A 16,676-nucleotide genomic window follows, 5' to 3' on the forward strand; every position below is an offset into this window, starting at 1 on the left:
TAACACCAGGGGTCAGCAATGAAAACGCCGTGTCGCACCACAGGTCGCATAAAACAGCCAGGTGGGAGCCAGCCAGAAGGTAAGACACCAGCCAGAGGGAGGCACCTAGTTGAGGCAAAGCATGGAGGGAGGGAAACAACAAAGGAAGGGGGAATGATTTTACTTTCAATTTAGTGATTGAATTGTGTTAATTTTGAGAATTTACATCTGCTGTCTTTATTTTGCACTGTTCAGGAAGAAATGCATTTGTTTCTTTTTCTCTTGCATCTTTAGGGTTTCCTTTGTATATATTAGTACTTTTAGTTTCTGGTCCTGTATTTGCATAGGGGTTATCTGTGTTCTGGTAGGAATGAATGTTGAGAAGCATACAGTGTGCTTTGTGTAGTTTAATTTTGTGGTTAACCGTTATGTGTTGTTAATAAGATTATATTGTGTGTGTATACATGAAAAATGAAAGAAAAAAATGGTGTTACAATTAGTACTATTATGGGGCAGGGTCTGGCCCAAGACTTAGCCTGGGTTTTGGATTTCAGCCCCTTAATGTGACTGAGTTTGACACCCCTGATCTAGTGTATGGAAGGGACATAACAGAAAAAGTAAATAGCACTGCTCTCCTCCTGCCAGTGAGAGGCAGAGGTGAAGATCAGGTCAGAGGTATGTTAAGAGGAGGATCATACCCATGGGACTATAATAGGGGTCAAAACAGGAGTTGGGGCAAAATGCCATCTAGCTTCTCTTAGGGCCTGTTTTACAAAGCTGCACTAGCGGCTGCTGCGCGGCAACAGCCCCAAAGCCCTTTAAATCTCTATGGGGCGTGGCTTTGTAAAACAGGCCCTTAGTCAGGGGCACTCCAAGCCTTCTCTCACAAATTACTTGTTTTTTCTCTTTCCATAGTGTTTCATATAATCTGCAGGTTTCACATTCAAATTTCAATGCATTGGTCTATTTCAGGGATCTCAAAGTCCCTCCTTGAGGGCCGCAATCCAGTCAGGTTTTCAGAATTTCCCCAATGAATATGCATGAGATCTATGTGCATGCACTGCTTTCAATGCATATTCATTGGGGAAATCCTGAAAACCCGACTGGATTGCGGCCCTCAAGGAGGGACTTTGAGATCCCTGGTCTATTTGTTTTCAAATTGTTTTTAATGTCTTGCTTGATGTCCTATTACCAGTTTACATCATGTGTTTTATATTGTTTGTAATTTGTCATGGCTCAATAGCCTCTTGACAAAGGCAGAGACGCTGAAACACTGTCAGTGTTGAGTCTTCACAGTGCTACAATCAATAAAGTGTATCTTGAATTATACACCCGTGGCTGAATTATTGACATCTTATCCTCACGACTCCTCTGTTATGTTGTTTTTTCTCACTCCAGTGCAGGTACATTTGCTGATACTTTTGCACAGCCATTTCTGTGTTAGTGGATAAGTATTTACAAGAGCTCATCTCAACAGTCCTCAGGCTTTCTAAGCAGCACTGTCGCATTCTGCAGTGCAGACAAACCCTTAACAAAACATTATGAGAGAAACTCACAATTACCGTATTTTCACGTAGATAACGCGCACCCGTGTAAAACGCGCACACGGGTATAGCGCGCGGAAAACACAAATCTATGTACAGAAATTTTTATATACCGCGCACACCCGTATACAGCGCATGCTGCCCGACTCTCCCGTCGCCGCCTGACTCTCCTTTCGCCCGCCCCGACTCTCCTCTGGCCACCCCGACTCTCCTTTCGCCCGCCCCGACTCTCCTCTCCCCCTTGAAGTCCTGTCCCCACCCTGAAAACTTGATCCCCCCCCGACGTCCGATTCACCCCAACGCAGGACCGCTCGCACGCCCACCCCGAAGGACCGCTCGCACGCACTCCCGTCCTCTTGCCCCAGCCAACCGCGGCACCCCCGACACGATCGGGGCAAGAGGGAGCTCAAGCCCTCTTGCCCCAGCCAACCGCGGCACCCCTGACACGATCGGGGCAAGAGGGAGCTCAAGCCCTCTTGCCCCCCCCGACATGATCGCGGCAAAAGGGAGCCCAAGCCCTCTTGCCCCGCCGACTCCCGAACTCCCCGACAATATCGGGCCAGGAGGGAGCCCAAACCCTCCTGGCCACGGCGACCCCCTACCCCAACCCCGCACTACATTACGGGCAGGAGGGATCCCAGGCCCTCCTGCCCTCGACGCAAACCCCCCTCCCCCCAACGACCCCCCCCAAGAACCTCCGACCGCCCCCCCAGCCGACCCGCGATCCCCCTGGCCGACCCCCACGACACCCCCACCCGCCTTCCCTGTACCTTTGTGTAGTTGGCCGGACAGACGGGAGCCAAACCCGCCTGTCCGGCAGGCAGTCAACGACGGAATGAGGCCGGATTGGCCCATCCGTCCCAAAGCTCCGCCTACTGGTGGGGCCTAAGGCGCCTGGGCCAATCAGAATAGGCCCGAAAGCCTTAGGTCCCTCCTGGGGGCGGGGCCTGAGGCACATGGGCCCAACCCGACCATGCGCCCAAGGCCCCGCCCCCAGGAGGGACCTAAGGCTCCCGGGCCTATTCTGATTGGCTCAGGCGCCTTAGGCCCCACCAGTAGGCGGAGCTTTGGGACGGATGGGCCAATCCGGCCTCATTCCGTCGTTGGCTGCCTGCCGGACAGGCGGGTTTGGCTCCCGTCTGTCCGGCCAACTACACAAAAGTACAGGGAAGGCGGGTGGGGGTGTCGTGGGGGTCGGCCATGGGGGTCGCGGGTTGGCTGGGGGGCGGTCGGAGGTTCTTGGGGGAGGGCGGTCGTTGGGGGGAGGGGGGTATGCGTCGAGGGCAGGAGGGCCTGGGATCCCTCCTGCCCGTAATGTAGTGCGGGGTGGGGGTCGCCGTGGCCAGGAGGGTTTGGGCTCCCTCCTGGCCCGATATTGTCGGGGAGTTGGGGAGTCGGCGGGGCAAGAGGGCTTGGGCTCCCTTTTGCCCCGATCGTGTCGGGGGAGGCAAGAGGGCTTGTGCTCCCTCTTGCCCCGATCGTGTCGTGGGTGCCGCGGTTGGCTGGAGCAAGAGGGCTTGAGCTCCCTCTTGCCCCGATCGTGTCGGGGGTGCCGCGGTTGGCTGGGGCAAGAGGACGGGAGTGCGTGCGAGCGGTCCTTCAGGGTGCGGGTGCGGGTGGGAGTGCGTGCGAGGGGTCCTTCAGGGTGGGGATGCGGGTGCGAGCGGTCCTTCGGGGTGGGGGTGCGGGTGCGTGCGAGCGGTCCTTCGGGGTGGGGGTGCAAGCGGTCCTGCGGGGGGTGGGGTGGGTGGGTGAATCGGACGTCGGGGGGGGGGGGAACTATGTAAAAAAAAATTTGTACAACGCGCTCACGCGTATACCGCGCAAGGTTATGCACGGTTTGTAAAAACGCGTATAACGCGCGCGTTATATGTGTGAAAATACGGTAATTAATTAATTTAAAACTATATCACCGATAACTATTGGTTCGCGGTAGACCCAAAAAACATAATGAAATAGCATCATTTAGACATAACCAGATCATGCCACCTGCTGCAAGGAAATGCACAATCAAACAGGATTCATTCTCACAGGACAGAAAGACACAGAAACCTAAAACAAGGGGGATCAACAAAAGCAGAGGGGTCTGAAACATTACAGTTCCCATACACTACAGATTCCAAACACTTTGATATACATATGATGTAAAGGAAAACCCATTACAGTCAACTATTGATCTGCTTTCAAACATATTCAAGTGTGTTAACAGCCTTTATCCCAGCAATGACATTATAACACTAACCATAGCAACATAAGGTTTCATTTCCCATGCCTCTGTGTTTGTGTTGTCTATTATTATAGGGCTGACCATCTTCTCAAATGCTTCTTTGGCTGAAAAACAAACAGGAGTGCAAAGAAAATAAAAATAAACTTGGTGTCTTGATATGGACCTTGATACCCAATGTTTACTCCACTAGCTTGGATCACCTTCCATTATTTGAATAGCAATAAATAATGAACCTGTGTGCCTTTCACAGTTTTTCTGCTACTAAATCTATTGTTTATTCTTAGATTCAGACTAAACAATTAATTCCTCAAAGCAACATACATAGCAATGAAAGGCACTAAAATTCTAAATAAAGAACATAAAATGATCAAACAGCAAAGCAAATTGTCATTAAAATTATATGAATACTAAGATATACTTTGTTATACTTTGATAGAAAGTTTCTCACCTGATAATCTTTACTATATACCTAGTGGTTCCAAAAAACTATTAGAAGAAAGGGGAATAGATCAATTAGTATCACCCGACAGTCTAAATATTTCTCAATTTTTAGTCATCAAAAGACTATATAGCCAAAGGGGCAACACTGTTGCTTACCTTTATAACTGAAATAGAAAAACAACCTATCCTTAAATTATATTTTGTTAATAAAAATGCACTGTTTTGTGGGCAACAGCTATATATCTTTCCAGATATCTCTAAACAGACACAGTACAGGAAACAGTTGCTTATTTTTCCTAAAGTTTCCATGTAAAAGTTTAGTGACTTATCAGAATAATAAGTACATTTTTGTTGATCCAGCTCAATTAGAAATATTTCTTCAAGATAAACCTAAATTAGATATACAGGTAGTCATCGACCGCAATCGGTTCCGACTGATAGGTCGTAAGTTGATTTGGTCATAAGTCGGCCTATGTTAATACAGTACTGTACTAACTATTTTTTACCTCTCCCCGCCTACCTTATCCCTGGTGGTCCAGCGGTGTATCCTGTCTGAGCCCCTCCTGCCGATGTCAGAAGCCAGCAGCACAACCGGGCTGGCACGCACAGGAGCAAGCTTTTAGAACTCCCACCCCGCCCTGCGCTGCTGACTGAAACACTGCTGTAAGTTCTCACGGGATTTGTGGTTTGAGAACTTATGGCAGTGTTTCAGTCAGCAGGGCAGGGCGGGAGTTCTAAAAGCCCGCTCCTGTGCGTGCCGGCCCGGGTGCGCTGCTGGCTTCCGACATTAGCAGGAGGGGCTCAGGCAGGATACACTGCTGGACCACCAGGAAAAAGGTCGGTGGGGAGGGGTAAACACTGTAATTAGTATGGGCTGGGGAAGCACGTCGTAAAGTCGAACGGTTGCATGTCGCATAGGTCGTAAGTTGACGACGACCTGTATTTCCAGTAACTAATGCAGAGGTTGAAATTGAGTTATGTAGAATAGTTTGTTTTGCTTGACATTAGAGGATTATGATTTATTTTTTTTATGCAATTCCCTCAGAAGATAATCAGCCCCCATAATGTGGACTTGATTAATACTTTTTAGTTTGGTATATTTTTTCTTGTACCTTTTTGCAACTGCCTGAAGTTATTATATGTTGTAACAAATGAATAAATTTATAAATAAAAACAAAACAAAACTATATGAGTACTTAATGCATTGAATGACCCTGTCTACCGTACACAAAATTACTGGTTTCTAGAATACTACTTCCAAGAAATTCATTTTGCATTAGCCACACCAAAAATGGAAAAATCACATACAAATATAGCAGGACATAACGTTTCAGATGCAACAAATATAGCATATACAAAAAATAAAAGTGAAGTTACTTACCTGTGGCAGGTGTTCTTTGATGAAAGCAGGCCAAATATTCTCACAGCTGGGCGACATCTGATGGAGCCCAGTGGAGACACTTGCTGGCAAGTTGTTAGTAGAAGTTTCTAGCAGTGTTGCATCATGCATGCATGGTTGCTTCACGCCCAAAGTGTATGCACAGGGTGATCAGCCTCATGCAAAAGCTTAAAGAACACAACTTCAAGGGACAATCAAACTTTCATATTCTCACAGCTGGGAATCCCTAGCTTACCAGGCTCACCAAAAACAAGGTTAGGACAAAGGGGGCTCAAAATATTGAGGCCTTTAAAGGAATTAACCTGAAACTAATTGTGAAGGTGCGGCCTGAACAGAATAAGACTGGGAAGGAGGACGGAGTTGGATTCTAGACACCAAACAAATTATGCAGAACTGGCTGACTGAATCGGCTGCAAATTCTATTCAAGGCTATGAATGTGTGGATATGAATGTGTGGCCGATGACCATGTAGCAGCTTTGCAAATCCCCTCTATGGAGATTGATCTTAAATGAGCTACCAACTAGGGTTACCAGACATCCGGGAAAATCCAAACATGTCCTCTTTTTAAGAGGACTGTCGGGCACCCAGACAGTCATCTTTTCAGAGGACTGTCTGGGTGCTCGGATGGATTTTCCAAAACCCGGTAGTTTGTCCAGGTTCTTAGGATCTTAGGAAGGAACTTAGGGTGCATGCGGAGAACTACCCTATTGTGAAGAAATTTAGTGTAAGGTGAATCAACTACTAGAGCCTGAAGCTCACTGACTGGAATTTGAAGTGACCACCACTAGAAACACAAGTGGCTCAAAAAGAGCTTACATCAGAGATTCCTTGACTCAGTAGAAGGTCTGATGGGAGGGCTTCAACAACAACAAACCTCTCATAAATCGAACAAGAGGCTATGCAGAGATAGGCTTACCTCCTGTGCAGAAATGGTAAGTATTAATCACTGTACGAGTTGAAACTTTACAGAGTTGGTTTTCAAACCAGACTCAGAGATTTGAAGGTGGCACTCAAGCAATTTATAGAGGACAAGTAAGAGAATCTAGGACCTTGTCCTCACATCAGATGGCAAACTTTCACCACTTAAAAGAATAGTCTTAAAAAGAGTCTTTCCAGGAAGCAAGCAAGATTTCAGAGGTAACCCTTGGGCACACTTAAGGATTTAAATTCTATGCTCTCAACATCCAGGCCATGAGGGCCAGAGACTGAGGTTGGGATATAGAAGGCAACCCTTGTTCTGAGTGATGAGGATAAGAAAACATTCCAGCCTCTATGGTTTCAATAAGGAGCGATTAGGATCATGGCACAGTACTATGATCTTGCTTCAGTTTCAGCAAAGTCTCCCCTGTGACAGGTATCAGAGGATATGCATTCAGAAGGCCCTCCCCTCAACTGAGGAAAAAGGCATCTGACGCTAGCATGCTGTGTGATCTGAGCCTGGAACAGAATTGGGGGACCTTATTGTTTCAAGGTTTATTAGGATTTGTTATCTTGCATTTCAAAGTATATCTAAGTGGCTTAAAATATATGTCTAAACAAAAAGGGAAGGGGGGAGTGTTAAAATCAACAACATGACAGTGATGGAAAAAAGGAAAGAACTCCCAAAATTCTTAAAGAAGGAGGTGGGTAAAACATAAGGAAGAGTATCTGTGTTTTGGTTCAACCATGCTACTGCCAATGAGTAACCTAAGTAAATGTGTCTTCGAAAAGAAAGGTCTTAAGCAACGTTCCCACTGAGTTCATGTGAACAAAAAAATTTTTTCATGAGCAAAGAACTGAATTGATGTGTGCAAAAATTTTCTATTACATTACCCTGATAGTATTATATACAGTACACTATACATTACAAATTAAGAATTACAAATATAAATAAAATATGGAAAATAAGATGATATTTTATTGAAAGGATTTAAAATGTTTCCTGTTAGCTCTCAGAGGCCAATACCTCCTTCCACCGGTCAAGACAGTAAGTTGTTCTGACCTGAGAAAGGAGGTTTTGATCTCTGATAGTTGGTCCAAAACGTATTAAAATTAGTTCATTGAAAAAATATCTGAATTCTATTTTCTATTTATGAATATATTTTCAACATTTTATAAGCACAAAAACTTGTTTAAGATAGGGATAAATAAGTACACCTGAAGTAAACAAACTAACACTGACTTTTACACTGCTGTGGAAGAGGTTTCTACTGTGGGCTAGCGAGGTAAATGCTCTGATGCTCCTAGAATTCCTATGAGCATTGGAATGTTTACCTTGAAAGCCCAAGGTAGAAACCTCTACCGCGGCTAAATTAAAGGAGCCCTAAATCTCTATAAAGAGATAAGGGAAAAAATTACTCCTCCTTAGACTACAAATTGGAGGGAAGAGATCATTATAAAATAGGAGAACATTAAAGAAAAATGTTTCTAGGAATAGGCAATAAACTGAACTTAACCACATAAATTTATAAATTCAACCTCTAGGTGTCTCATTAACCTTGGAGATCTTCATTTACAGGAAGGTCTTAAAATGTTGTGGATCATAAAAACATGCAAACTGGAACAGTGCACCCTCTCACAATACTAATTAGAACTTCATATTTCCAGTTTTTAAACAGTGCTCAGAGGTTTAAAGCTCAGACTTAACTATAGGTCATGCCTGAGTTCTTAATCGTCAGTGTCTGGACTCTCAATCATCGCACATGTTTTAATGCATTATTGTCCTTTTAATGAATATGGTGATCAAAAAATCACTTATCTGTTGCTGTTGGATTGAAAAGTTTCTTGTTTACTTCTTTGGGTTCTGACATTTCACAATTGCTGCTTTAGAAAACCCATACCATATAACACTAATGAAACTGATCTGTTAAACTGCCTTCACTGATTGTCCATCAGGCACAACTGCTGAATGAGTTCCCTTAGACCAGTGGTTCTCAACCCTGTCCTGGGGACCCCCCAGCAAGTCAGGTTTTCAAGATATCCCTAATGAATATGTTTTATGAATTGAAGAACAGGACCATTATGAGGACAGAGAGGCCTGCCGATTGTGTTTAAGAAACTGTGATTTTCATGTGCTAGACCAGTGATGGCTAACCTTTTTGAGCCGAAGTGCCCAAACTGCCGCACAAAACCAAAGAATTTCCTCAAAGTGTCAGCACGTCAATTAAACCTTAATAACAAGATTTTAGTATCTAAAAACTCTTTATAAAGTTGCCTGAACTATGTAACATCATTTTTAAAGGTTGGAATCTTTGTATTGTCAGAGAATCAATTTGATTCACAATCCTTTGGTTTTCATTTCAATTTATTGGCAATTTATAATGTTTTAATGATTTCATTCAATTTAATGAATTTAGGAAGAATTTGATTCAGTTACACAATATATTTTAAATGTATTATTCACATAACATGTCAAATGTATCCTGAGTAAAAAAAAAGATAAACTTCTTAAAACTGTTAACTGTGTCAAGACTCGGTGTGTATTCCAAAGAGTCTATACATGTTTTTTTGTAAAATTTACAATCAAATTAGAAAATAGTTAAATCATTACATTTCTAATAATATGATGTAAAGAAAACAAAAGAGCTTTCAATTAAACCAACCGTTTTTATTGGAAATTCCAGATTGGAATACAACAGGGCCATGTAAAGTCCCTTTTTTAAATAACATCTTTAAATAATATTTAAATAACTTAGAAAGTGTCTTAACTGCAAACACTGCTTCATGTAAATATATGCATTGGACATGCTCTGAAAAAAATTAATGTGATTTTTGTTGTTGCATGCATGCTGATAACTTGTCAATCCTTGGCTCATAGTGCGTTAATTTCAGAGCAACACATGCAGCACTCATGTCATCCGTTAATCTGTTTCTAGCATCAGATTTTATACGATTCAAAGCCGAAAACAGCTGCTCACAAGCATAGGATGACCCAAACAAAGTAAGAAGAGCAATCCCAAGTGCTTTCATGGACTTAAAATTGTCTGGCAGAGAATTCCACACTTTTAGGATTTCATTTTCAGAACTGCTAGCAGTGATTTCATGTCACCCTTTCACACTCAATACGTTCAAGAGCCGCACGCAGGTCATTGAATTTACTTTTCCAGATAGAGCTTTCTTGAAATTCCAGTAGCTCCATTTCCAAATTTTGAATATCCAACCACTGTAAGCAGGAAAGATCAAGATCTTCAAATGTGGACTTTTCTGGGGAAGTTATAAATGAAAGGGTTGTCTCCATCTTACGGAACTGAGAAAATCTTTTACTAAAATTCTCCTTTGCTTCGGCTACAATGGTGGAATATGCTTTGTGGATTTCCTGGTGTTTTTTATGACTGTCCACAAATGTTGTAGAATTATCCAAATGTATTTTTAGGTTGGGAAAATATTTTAGCTGTCCACTCTCAAGGTCTTTTTCAAAAACATGCAATTTTCTCTCAAAAGCTTTGATGTCACTAAACATGCTTTCTGCTGTTTTTCCCATGCCTTGTAATTTTTTGTTTAGTACATTAAAGTGGTTAGTAAAATCTGTAAAGAACATGAGGTTGGTAAGCCAGGCCATGTTGGTGAGTTGAGGATAGTCTTCCCCCTTTTCGTTTCTTAAATAGCCTAACTTCTTCCAAGCAGGCCACAAATCTCTCTAACACTCGTCCTCTGCTCAGCCACCGGACATTATTGTACATCATAAAGTGTTATATTGTGCCTGAACCTCATCAAGAAGGGCTTGAAATTGTCAAAAATTAAGAGCACGCGCCATGATGAAGTTCACCATTTTTGTTACATCTTTGAGGACATCGTCAAGTTTTTTGCTGCTTTCTTTGGTGCAGAGAGCCTCTTGATGTATTATGCAGTGAAATTGAATCAGTGGATGTTTTGCTTCCTTAGCAAAGAAATGAATGAATCCTGATGTTGTCCCCACCATGCTAGGTGCTCCATCGCTAGTAACTGAAACCACTTTTTCTGGACTTATGTCTAATGATGAAAAAGCCTCTATCACAGCATTGTGGATATCTATCCCTTGTGTTCTTCCAGGCAAAGACAGCAGTTTTACCAGCTCTTCTCTCATGGTGTCACCAGTAGCATAAAGCAAAATGAGCGCTGGTCTTGCATGGTTAGTAATATCTGTACTTTCATCCAAGCACATGGAGTAGAAGGGTGCTTTTTGTAAGTCGCAAGTAAGCTGTTGACTAACATCAGCAGCCATTCGCAGAACCCTATCTTTTGCAGTATTTCTGCTTAGCGGCATCTCAGAGATGCGCTGCACAATTTTATCCTTGTTTTGGAAATAATGGAAGAGTGAATTACTCCCAGCCAAAATTGCCTTTTTGATAAAATCTCCATCAGAGAGGGGCTTACCATGTTTTGCCATGCACAGTGAAATTTGAAAGCTGGCAACTGTAAGATGATTAGTTTTTGAAAGATAGTTGCTAAAACTAAGAGGCTGGGTGTGATATTTCTTTAATTTTCCTACAAGGAACTCTTTTCTTTGAGCTAAACCAAGTTCAGCAACACTGTTATGGTTGGTCTCAAAGTGACGTTTGACACTTGATGTGCGAGACACAACACTTTCATTACACATAATACACGATGCTTTCCCACTGCGTTCAATCACTCCATATGTCTCTGTCCAGGCCTCTTGGAATGGTCTTCCACTATCTGTTTTTGCTGTACTCATTTTCTTTGTTCAAGACTTCAAGTCTACAAAAAGATAAAATTTGTATAATAAAAAAAATCTAATGAAGTGCTGTATACAAATCCGTCCCCATAAAAAAATATGTGATTGGGGAATTTTACTAATTGTAGACATCCGTTTTGGAGTCACACTACAGCTTCACTGAGTTCCTGTGACAGACTCAGTGTGAAGCTTCTCTTCCTCCCCCCTCTTCCCCCTCACACAGTGCCTGGCTCATAGGATACTAAGGGGAAGACAGGCAGGCTAAACATCCACTCACAGGACTGCAGCCAGCACAGGAGGATGGGACGCGGCCCACCGGGACAATGCCCGGTCCTCCCAATAGCCAGTCCGGCCCTGTTGCCAGGTGAGCTGCAAAGCAGACACTGGCACACTCGCCTCCCGCCGCGCCGCATATCTTAATTGCGGACCTTCCCGCGTGCCAGCTGCAAGGCCTTCGCGTGCCATAGGTTCGCCATCGCTGTGCTAGACTGTTGTGCAACTCTCAGTTTGAAGCCTCTCTGACTAGATGATCATGGACTAATGAATTCATGAACTAACCAAGATCCAGCATTGGATAAAAGTAATCACAATGATTAGTATGTGTGTGAAAGTTGGGAGGTGAGTGTGAGTGATGGGGATTGGGTTCACAGACTAAATTATTCTGATATTTATTAATAAATTAAGTATTGGTAAGTTGTATAAGTACTGTAATGAAATGAACTGTGGGAGATAAGATTAAAATTGAATTGATTCAGATAATACTTTTTTGTATTAAATAGTTAATAGCTGGTTTTAAGAATTTGAGTTAATGAATATGCATGAGAGAGATTTGCATACCTGTCACTTCCATTAAATGCAAATCTCTTTCATGCATATTCATTAGGGATATCTTGAAAACCCGACTGGTTGGGGGGTCCCCAGGACAGGGTTGAGAAACACTGTCTTAGACCTTCTGGATTAAACATAGAAACATGATAACAGAAGAAGGCCAAATGGCCATCCAGTATGCCCATTCGCACCATCTCCCTTTCTTGAATTCAGACACAGTCTTTGTCTTCACCACCTCTACCAAGAGACTATTCCAATCACCTACCACCGTCTATAAAAATATATTTTCTTAGATTAATCCTAAACCTATCATCTCTTCCAGAGCTTCCTTTTCAAATGAAAGACTCGACTCATGCGCATTTATGCCAAGAAGTTATTTAAATGTCTCTATCATCTCTCCCCTCTCCTGCCTTTCCTCCTAAATATACATATTGAGATATTTTAAGTCTGTACCCATACGCCTTATGATGAAGACCACGCACCATTTTAGTAGCCTTCCTCTGGACTGACTCCATCCTTTTTATATCTTTTTGAAGGTATGGTCTCCAGAATTGTACACAATATTATAAATGAGGTCTCGTCAGAATCTTATACAGAGCCATCAATACCTCCTTTTGTGGCGAGGGACCACATCTGCCCTTCTCCAGTCCTCCGGTATCAGTCCCAACTCTAGATACTCGTTGAAAAGGTCAGTCAGAGGTGCTACCAGAACTTCCCTAAGTTTCTTCAGCGCCCTAGGATGTACACCGTCCGGCCCCGTCGCTTTGTCTACTTTTATTTTAGCTAGCTCCTTGTGAACACAACCCTCTGAAAATCGATCAAGTTCCATTAATCCTCCATCCTTATTCACTTTTGTCTTCTGTGGTCCCGCTCCCGGCGCTTCAGCAGTGAACACAGAACAAAAATATTTGTTAAGCAACTTGGTCTTTTCTTTATTAGCTTCTACATATTCCTCCCCTTCACCTTTGAGTCTCACAATGCTACATTGGCACTTCTTCCTATCGCTAATATATCTAAAAAAGTCTTGTCTCCCCGTTTTACCGTGTCAGCTATTTTTTCTTCCATTTGCATCTTTGCTTTCCTAACTACACGACCAGCCTCTCTTAACTTTTCCATATATTTTTGCCTGTCTTCCTCTTTCTGCGATCTTTTGTAGCTTATGAAACCTAATCTCTTGTTCCTTCTCAGCTACTACTTTTGAGAACCAAAGCAGCCTTCTTTTCCTTACTTGCCTCACAAAAAGGTTTGTCGCCCTTACAATCGCTCCTTTCAGTTTTGCCCATCACATTTCCACTCCTTCCAGACATTCCCATCTAGATAATAATTCCTTGACGTAAACCCCCATCCGATCCCCTTCGTAATCATTCCCAGCATTCTGTTTGCCCTTTTAGCCGCTGTGGCACATTGTGCGGATGGCTTCATTGACTTGTCGACCAGTACTCCCAAGTCTCTTTCCTGGGGGATCTCTCCAAGTACTGCACCGGACATCCTGTATTCATGTATAAGATTTTTATTACTGACATGCATCACCTTACCCTTATTACATTACATTACATTAGAGATTTCTATTCTGCCATTACCTTGCGGTTCAAGGCGGGTTACAAAAGAGATTAAAAAACGGAGGGTTACAATGGAAGAACATTTGTCCTTTCTAGAGAGGTAAAGAGTAGGTTATGTAGTTTCTGTGTGGCCATGTCGCAGCCCATTTTTCAAGCATGTTTATGTCCCTTTGCAGGTCTTTGCAATCCTCCTGCATCTTCACTACTCTGAATAACTTCTTATTGTCTGCAAATTTAATCACCTCACTCGTCGTACCAATTTCCAAGTAGTTTATAAATATGTTGAAGAGCACGGGTCCAAGCACCGAACCCTGCGGCACTCCACTAATGACACTTTTCCAGTACAAGTATTGTCCATTTACCCCCACTCTCCATTTCCTATCCGCCAACCAGCTTTTAATCCACATGAGTATTTCACCCTCGATTCCATGGCTCGCAATTTTTCGAAGTAGTCGTTCATACGGGACCTTGTCGAACGCCTTCTGAAAATCCAGATATACAATGTCGACCGGCTCGCTCTTGTCTATCTGCCTGTTTACTCCCTCGAAGAAGTGGAGGAAGTTCATCAAGCAAGATCTCCCCTTGCTGAAGCCATGCTGGCTGGTCCTCATCAGATTGTGTCTGTCAAGGTGATCAATGATGCACCTCTACCATTTTTCCCGGTACCGGAGGTCAGACTCACTGGTCTGTAGTTTCCCGGATCTCCCCTCGAACCTTTCTTGAACATCGGTGTGACATTCTCCACTTTCCAGTATGACCCCATCCTATGTGGGTTCCATTATCAACTGCTGGATCAGTTCTCCTTATAGAGAATCCAGAATCTCCCTATTTCTAGAACAGTGGTTCCCAACCCTGTCCTGGAAGACCACCAGGCCAATCGGGTTTTCAGGCTAGCCCTAATGAATATGCATGAGAGAGATTTGCATATAATGAAAGTGATAGGCATGCAAATCTGCTCCATGCATATTCATTAGAGCTAGCCTGAAAACCCGATTGGCCTGGTGGTCCTCCAGGACAGGGTTGGGAACCACTGTTCTAGAAGACCCCCGCAATAGGGATACCCCAATCAACATCTGGCAGGATGAGCATACGTCCCTCTTTATCCTTTTGCATGCCTCTATATTGATAGCTAATGTTCTTGAACAGCAAGATGCCCACCACATTGGCCATCCTGGAAGCATATATGCCACTGGAAAGAGTGTCCAATACTTCGAAAGTGGTATAACTCAGACTACCTCCTAACCACCGAGATACTCAAGTGTGTCTCATAGTATCTGGCTTTATGCATTGGATCTTCATTGGGTCTCATATTAGTTTGTAATATTTTCTGATGTTGAATATGTTTCTGTCTTTCAAAACAATAAACAGTTTATAATAAATATATTTTATGATAGTAGCTTTTGTGATACTTAGCTTAAAGTGGTCAAATTCTAAGGGATACAAAAGCCGACATGTTTCACCCCAAGGGTTTCTTCAGGGCTACCATCCTTACAATGAAGAAAACATGTCGGCTTTTGAATCCCTTAGAATTTGACCACTTTAAGCTAAGTATCTCAAAAACTACTATCATAAAATATATTTATTATAAACTATTTATTGTTTTGAAAGACAGAAACATTTTCAACATCAGAAAATATTACAAACTAATATAAGAGACTCGGTTAAGATCCAATGCATAAAGCCAGATACTATGAGACACACTTGAGTATCTCGGTGGCATTTCTAAGGGTCTGGTGACTAATAATATTGTGAGGGGAGTTAGGAGGTAGTCTGAGTTGTACTACTTTCGAAGTATTGGACCATATACTTTCTCATCATTATCTAGATATGCTGTTCGTACAATTCATTACTGGAAAGAGTGTTGCATCACTCTCGCATGTTTAGCTAACAGGTGAGTCTCTTGCACAAAATAATGGAGGCCTTTAGGCATTCTGTCTCTTTAAAGTAAAGGTGATGCTTTTGTGGAGAATTTAAGCACTTGGCATTGATAAATAAGAGTACACTTCTCCCTCCCTATTCACGGTGGTTAGGGGCAGAGCCGGCCCACGAATAGGAAAAATTTGTGAATAACTTTTGGGCCGACTCTGACCCACCCCTGGACCTTATCTGGTGGTCTAGCGGTGATGTGGGGCAGGAGCGATCTTCCTACACTCCTGCCACTTGCAGAGCCATGCTGCGAGTTCCCGTGGTCTCACGAGACTACAACCCATTGTAGTCTCGTGAGACCACAGGAACTCACAGCACGGCTCTGCACGGGGCAGGAGTGTAGGAAGATTTCTCCTGCTCTGAGTCACCGCTAGACCATCAGATAAGGTCCATGCTCCTGGGGCAGCTGCTCGCCTGTTCCGCCTCTTCCAATCTCCCCTCTCTGCTTCCGATCGTCCCCTCCACCTTCAATCGCCCCCCTCCTCCGATTGCCTCCCTCCTCACCCCGATCCATGTCCCGGGGCTGTTTTTTTCGATGCGGGCTACCAATGAGCAATTTTCGGGAGGGGGGGGGGGCTGAGGAAGAAAATTGTGAATAATCGAAACCGTGAACATCAAAACCGCGAATAGGGAGGGGGAAGTGTAACATGATTACTTGATATACTCGCTAGTAACTTTGTTTGTATTTGGTGAACCTACCATCTCCTGCTTATGGGAATCCCTAGGGGCTCAGTTATCCTCATCACTCTGCAAAGCACCAATACCTGGGAGCAGGACCAGAGACACCATTAGCCCTCTCGTTCCCACTCCAAAATCAGGACCCATCTAACAAAAGTGTAAGCCTAGTGAGTTAGGCACCTTCCTCCCTTTCCCAGAAATGCCAAAGAGATACTGATAAAGAAGAAAACAAGCAGCATTAACAGCAGCAAACATAGTGAAACTCTACTGCAAGCTAAACCTGTAAATTATCTAACACATGAAAGGAGTTATCAAGTCTTAAGATGATGTGCATAAATTAATTGTGTCTGTTCTATGCAGTAACCTTAGTCACATACCAGCAGAAATGTAATTGTTCATCAGTGTCCCACTGCTCCATCCTGTTCATTAGCCTCTCGCTTGGGG

At 43.3% G+C, this 16,676-nt stretch overlaps 1 protein-coding gene across 7 annotated transcripts in view; it reads right to left on the reverse strand.

The window, feature by feature from the left end:
* N4BP2 (NEDD4 binding protein 2) overlaps positions 1–16,676 on the reverse strand; it is a 225,373-nt gene that overhangs the window by 153,457 nt on the left and 55,240 nt on the right. For all 7 annotated transcript variants that reach the window (XM_033947102.1, XM_033947095.1, XM_033947076.1 and 4 more), the window contains exon 6: positions 3,766–3,854. In XM_033947102.1, the coding sequence (XP_033802993.1) occupies positions 3,766–3,854 (89 nt within the window). The remainder of the gene's footprint in view (positions 1–3,765; positions 3,855–16,676) is intronic.

The sequence above is a fragment of the Geotrypetes seraphini genome, chromosome 1 (genome assembly GCF_902459505.1).
Source record: "Geotrypetes seraphini chromosome 1, aGeoSer1.1, whole genome shotgun sequence".
Taxonomy (NCBI): Eukaryota; Metazoa; Chordata; class Amphibia; order Gymnophiona; family Dermophiidae; genus Geotrypetes; species Geotrypetes seraphini.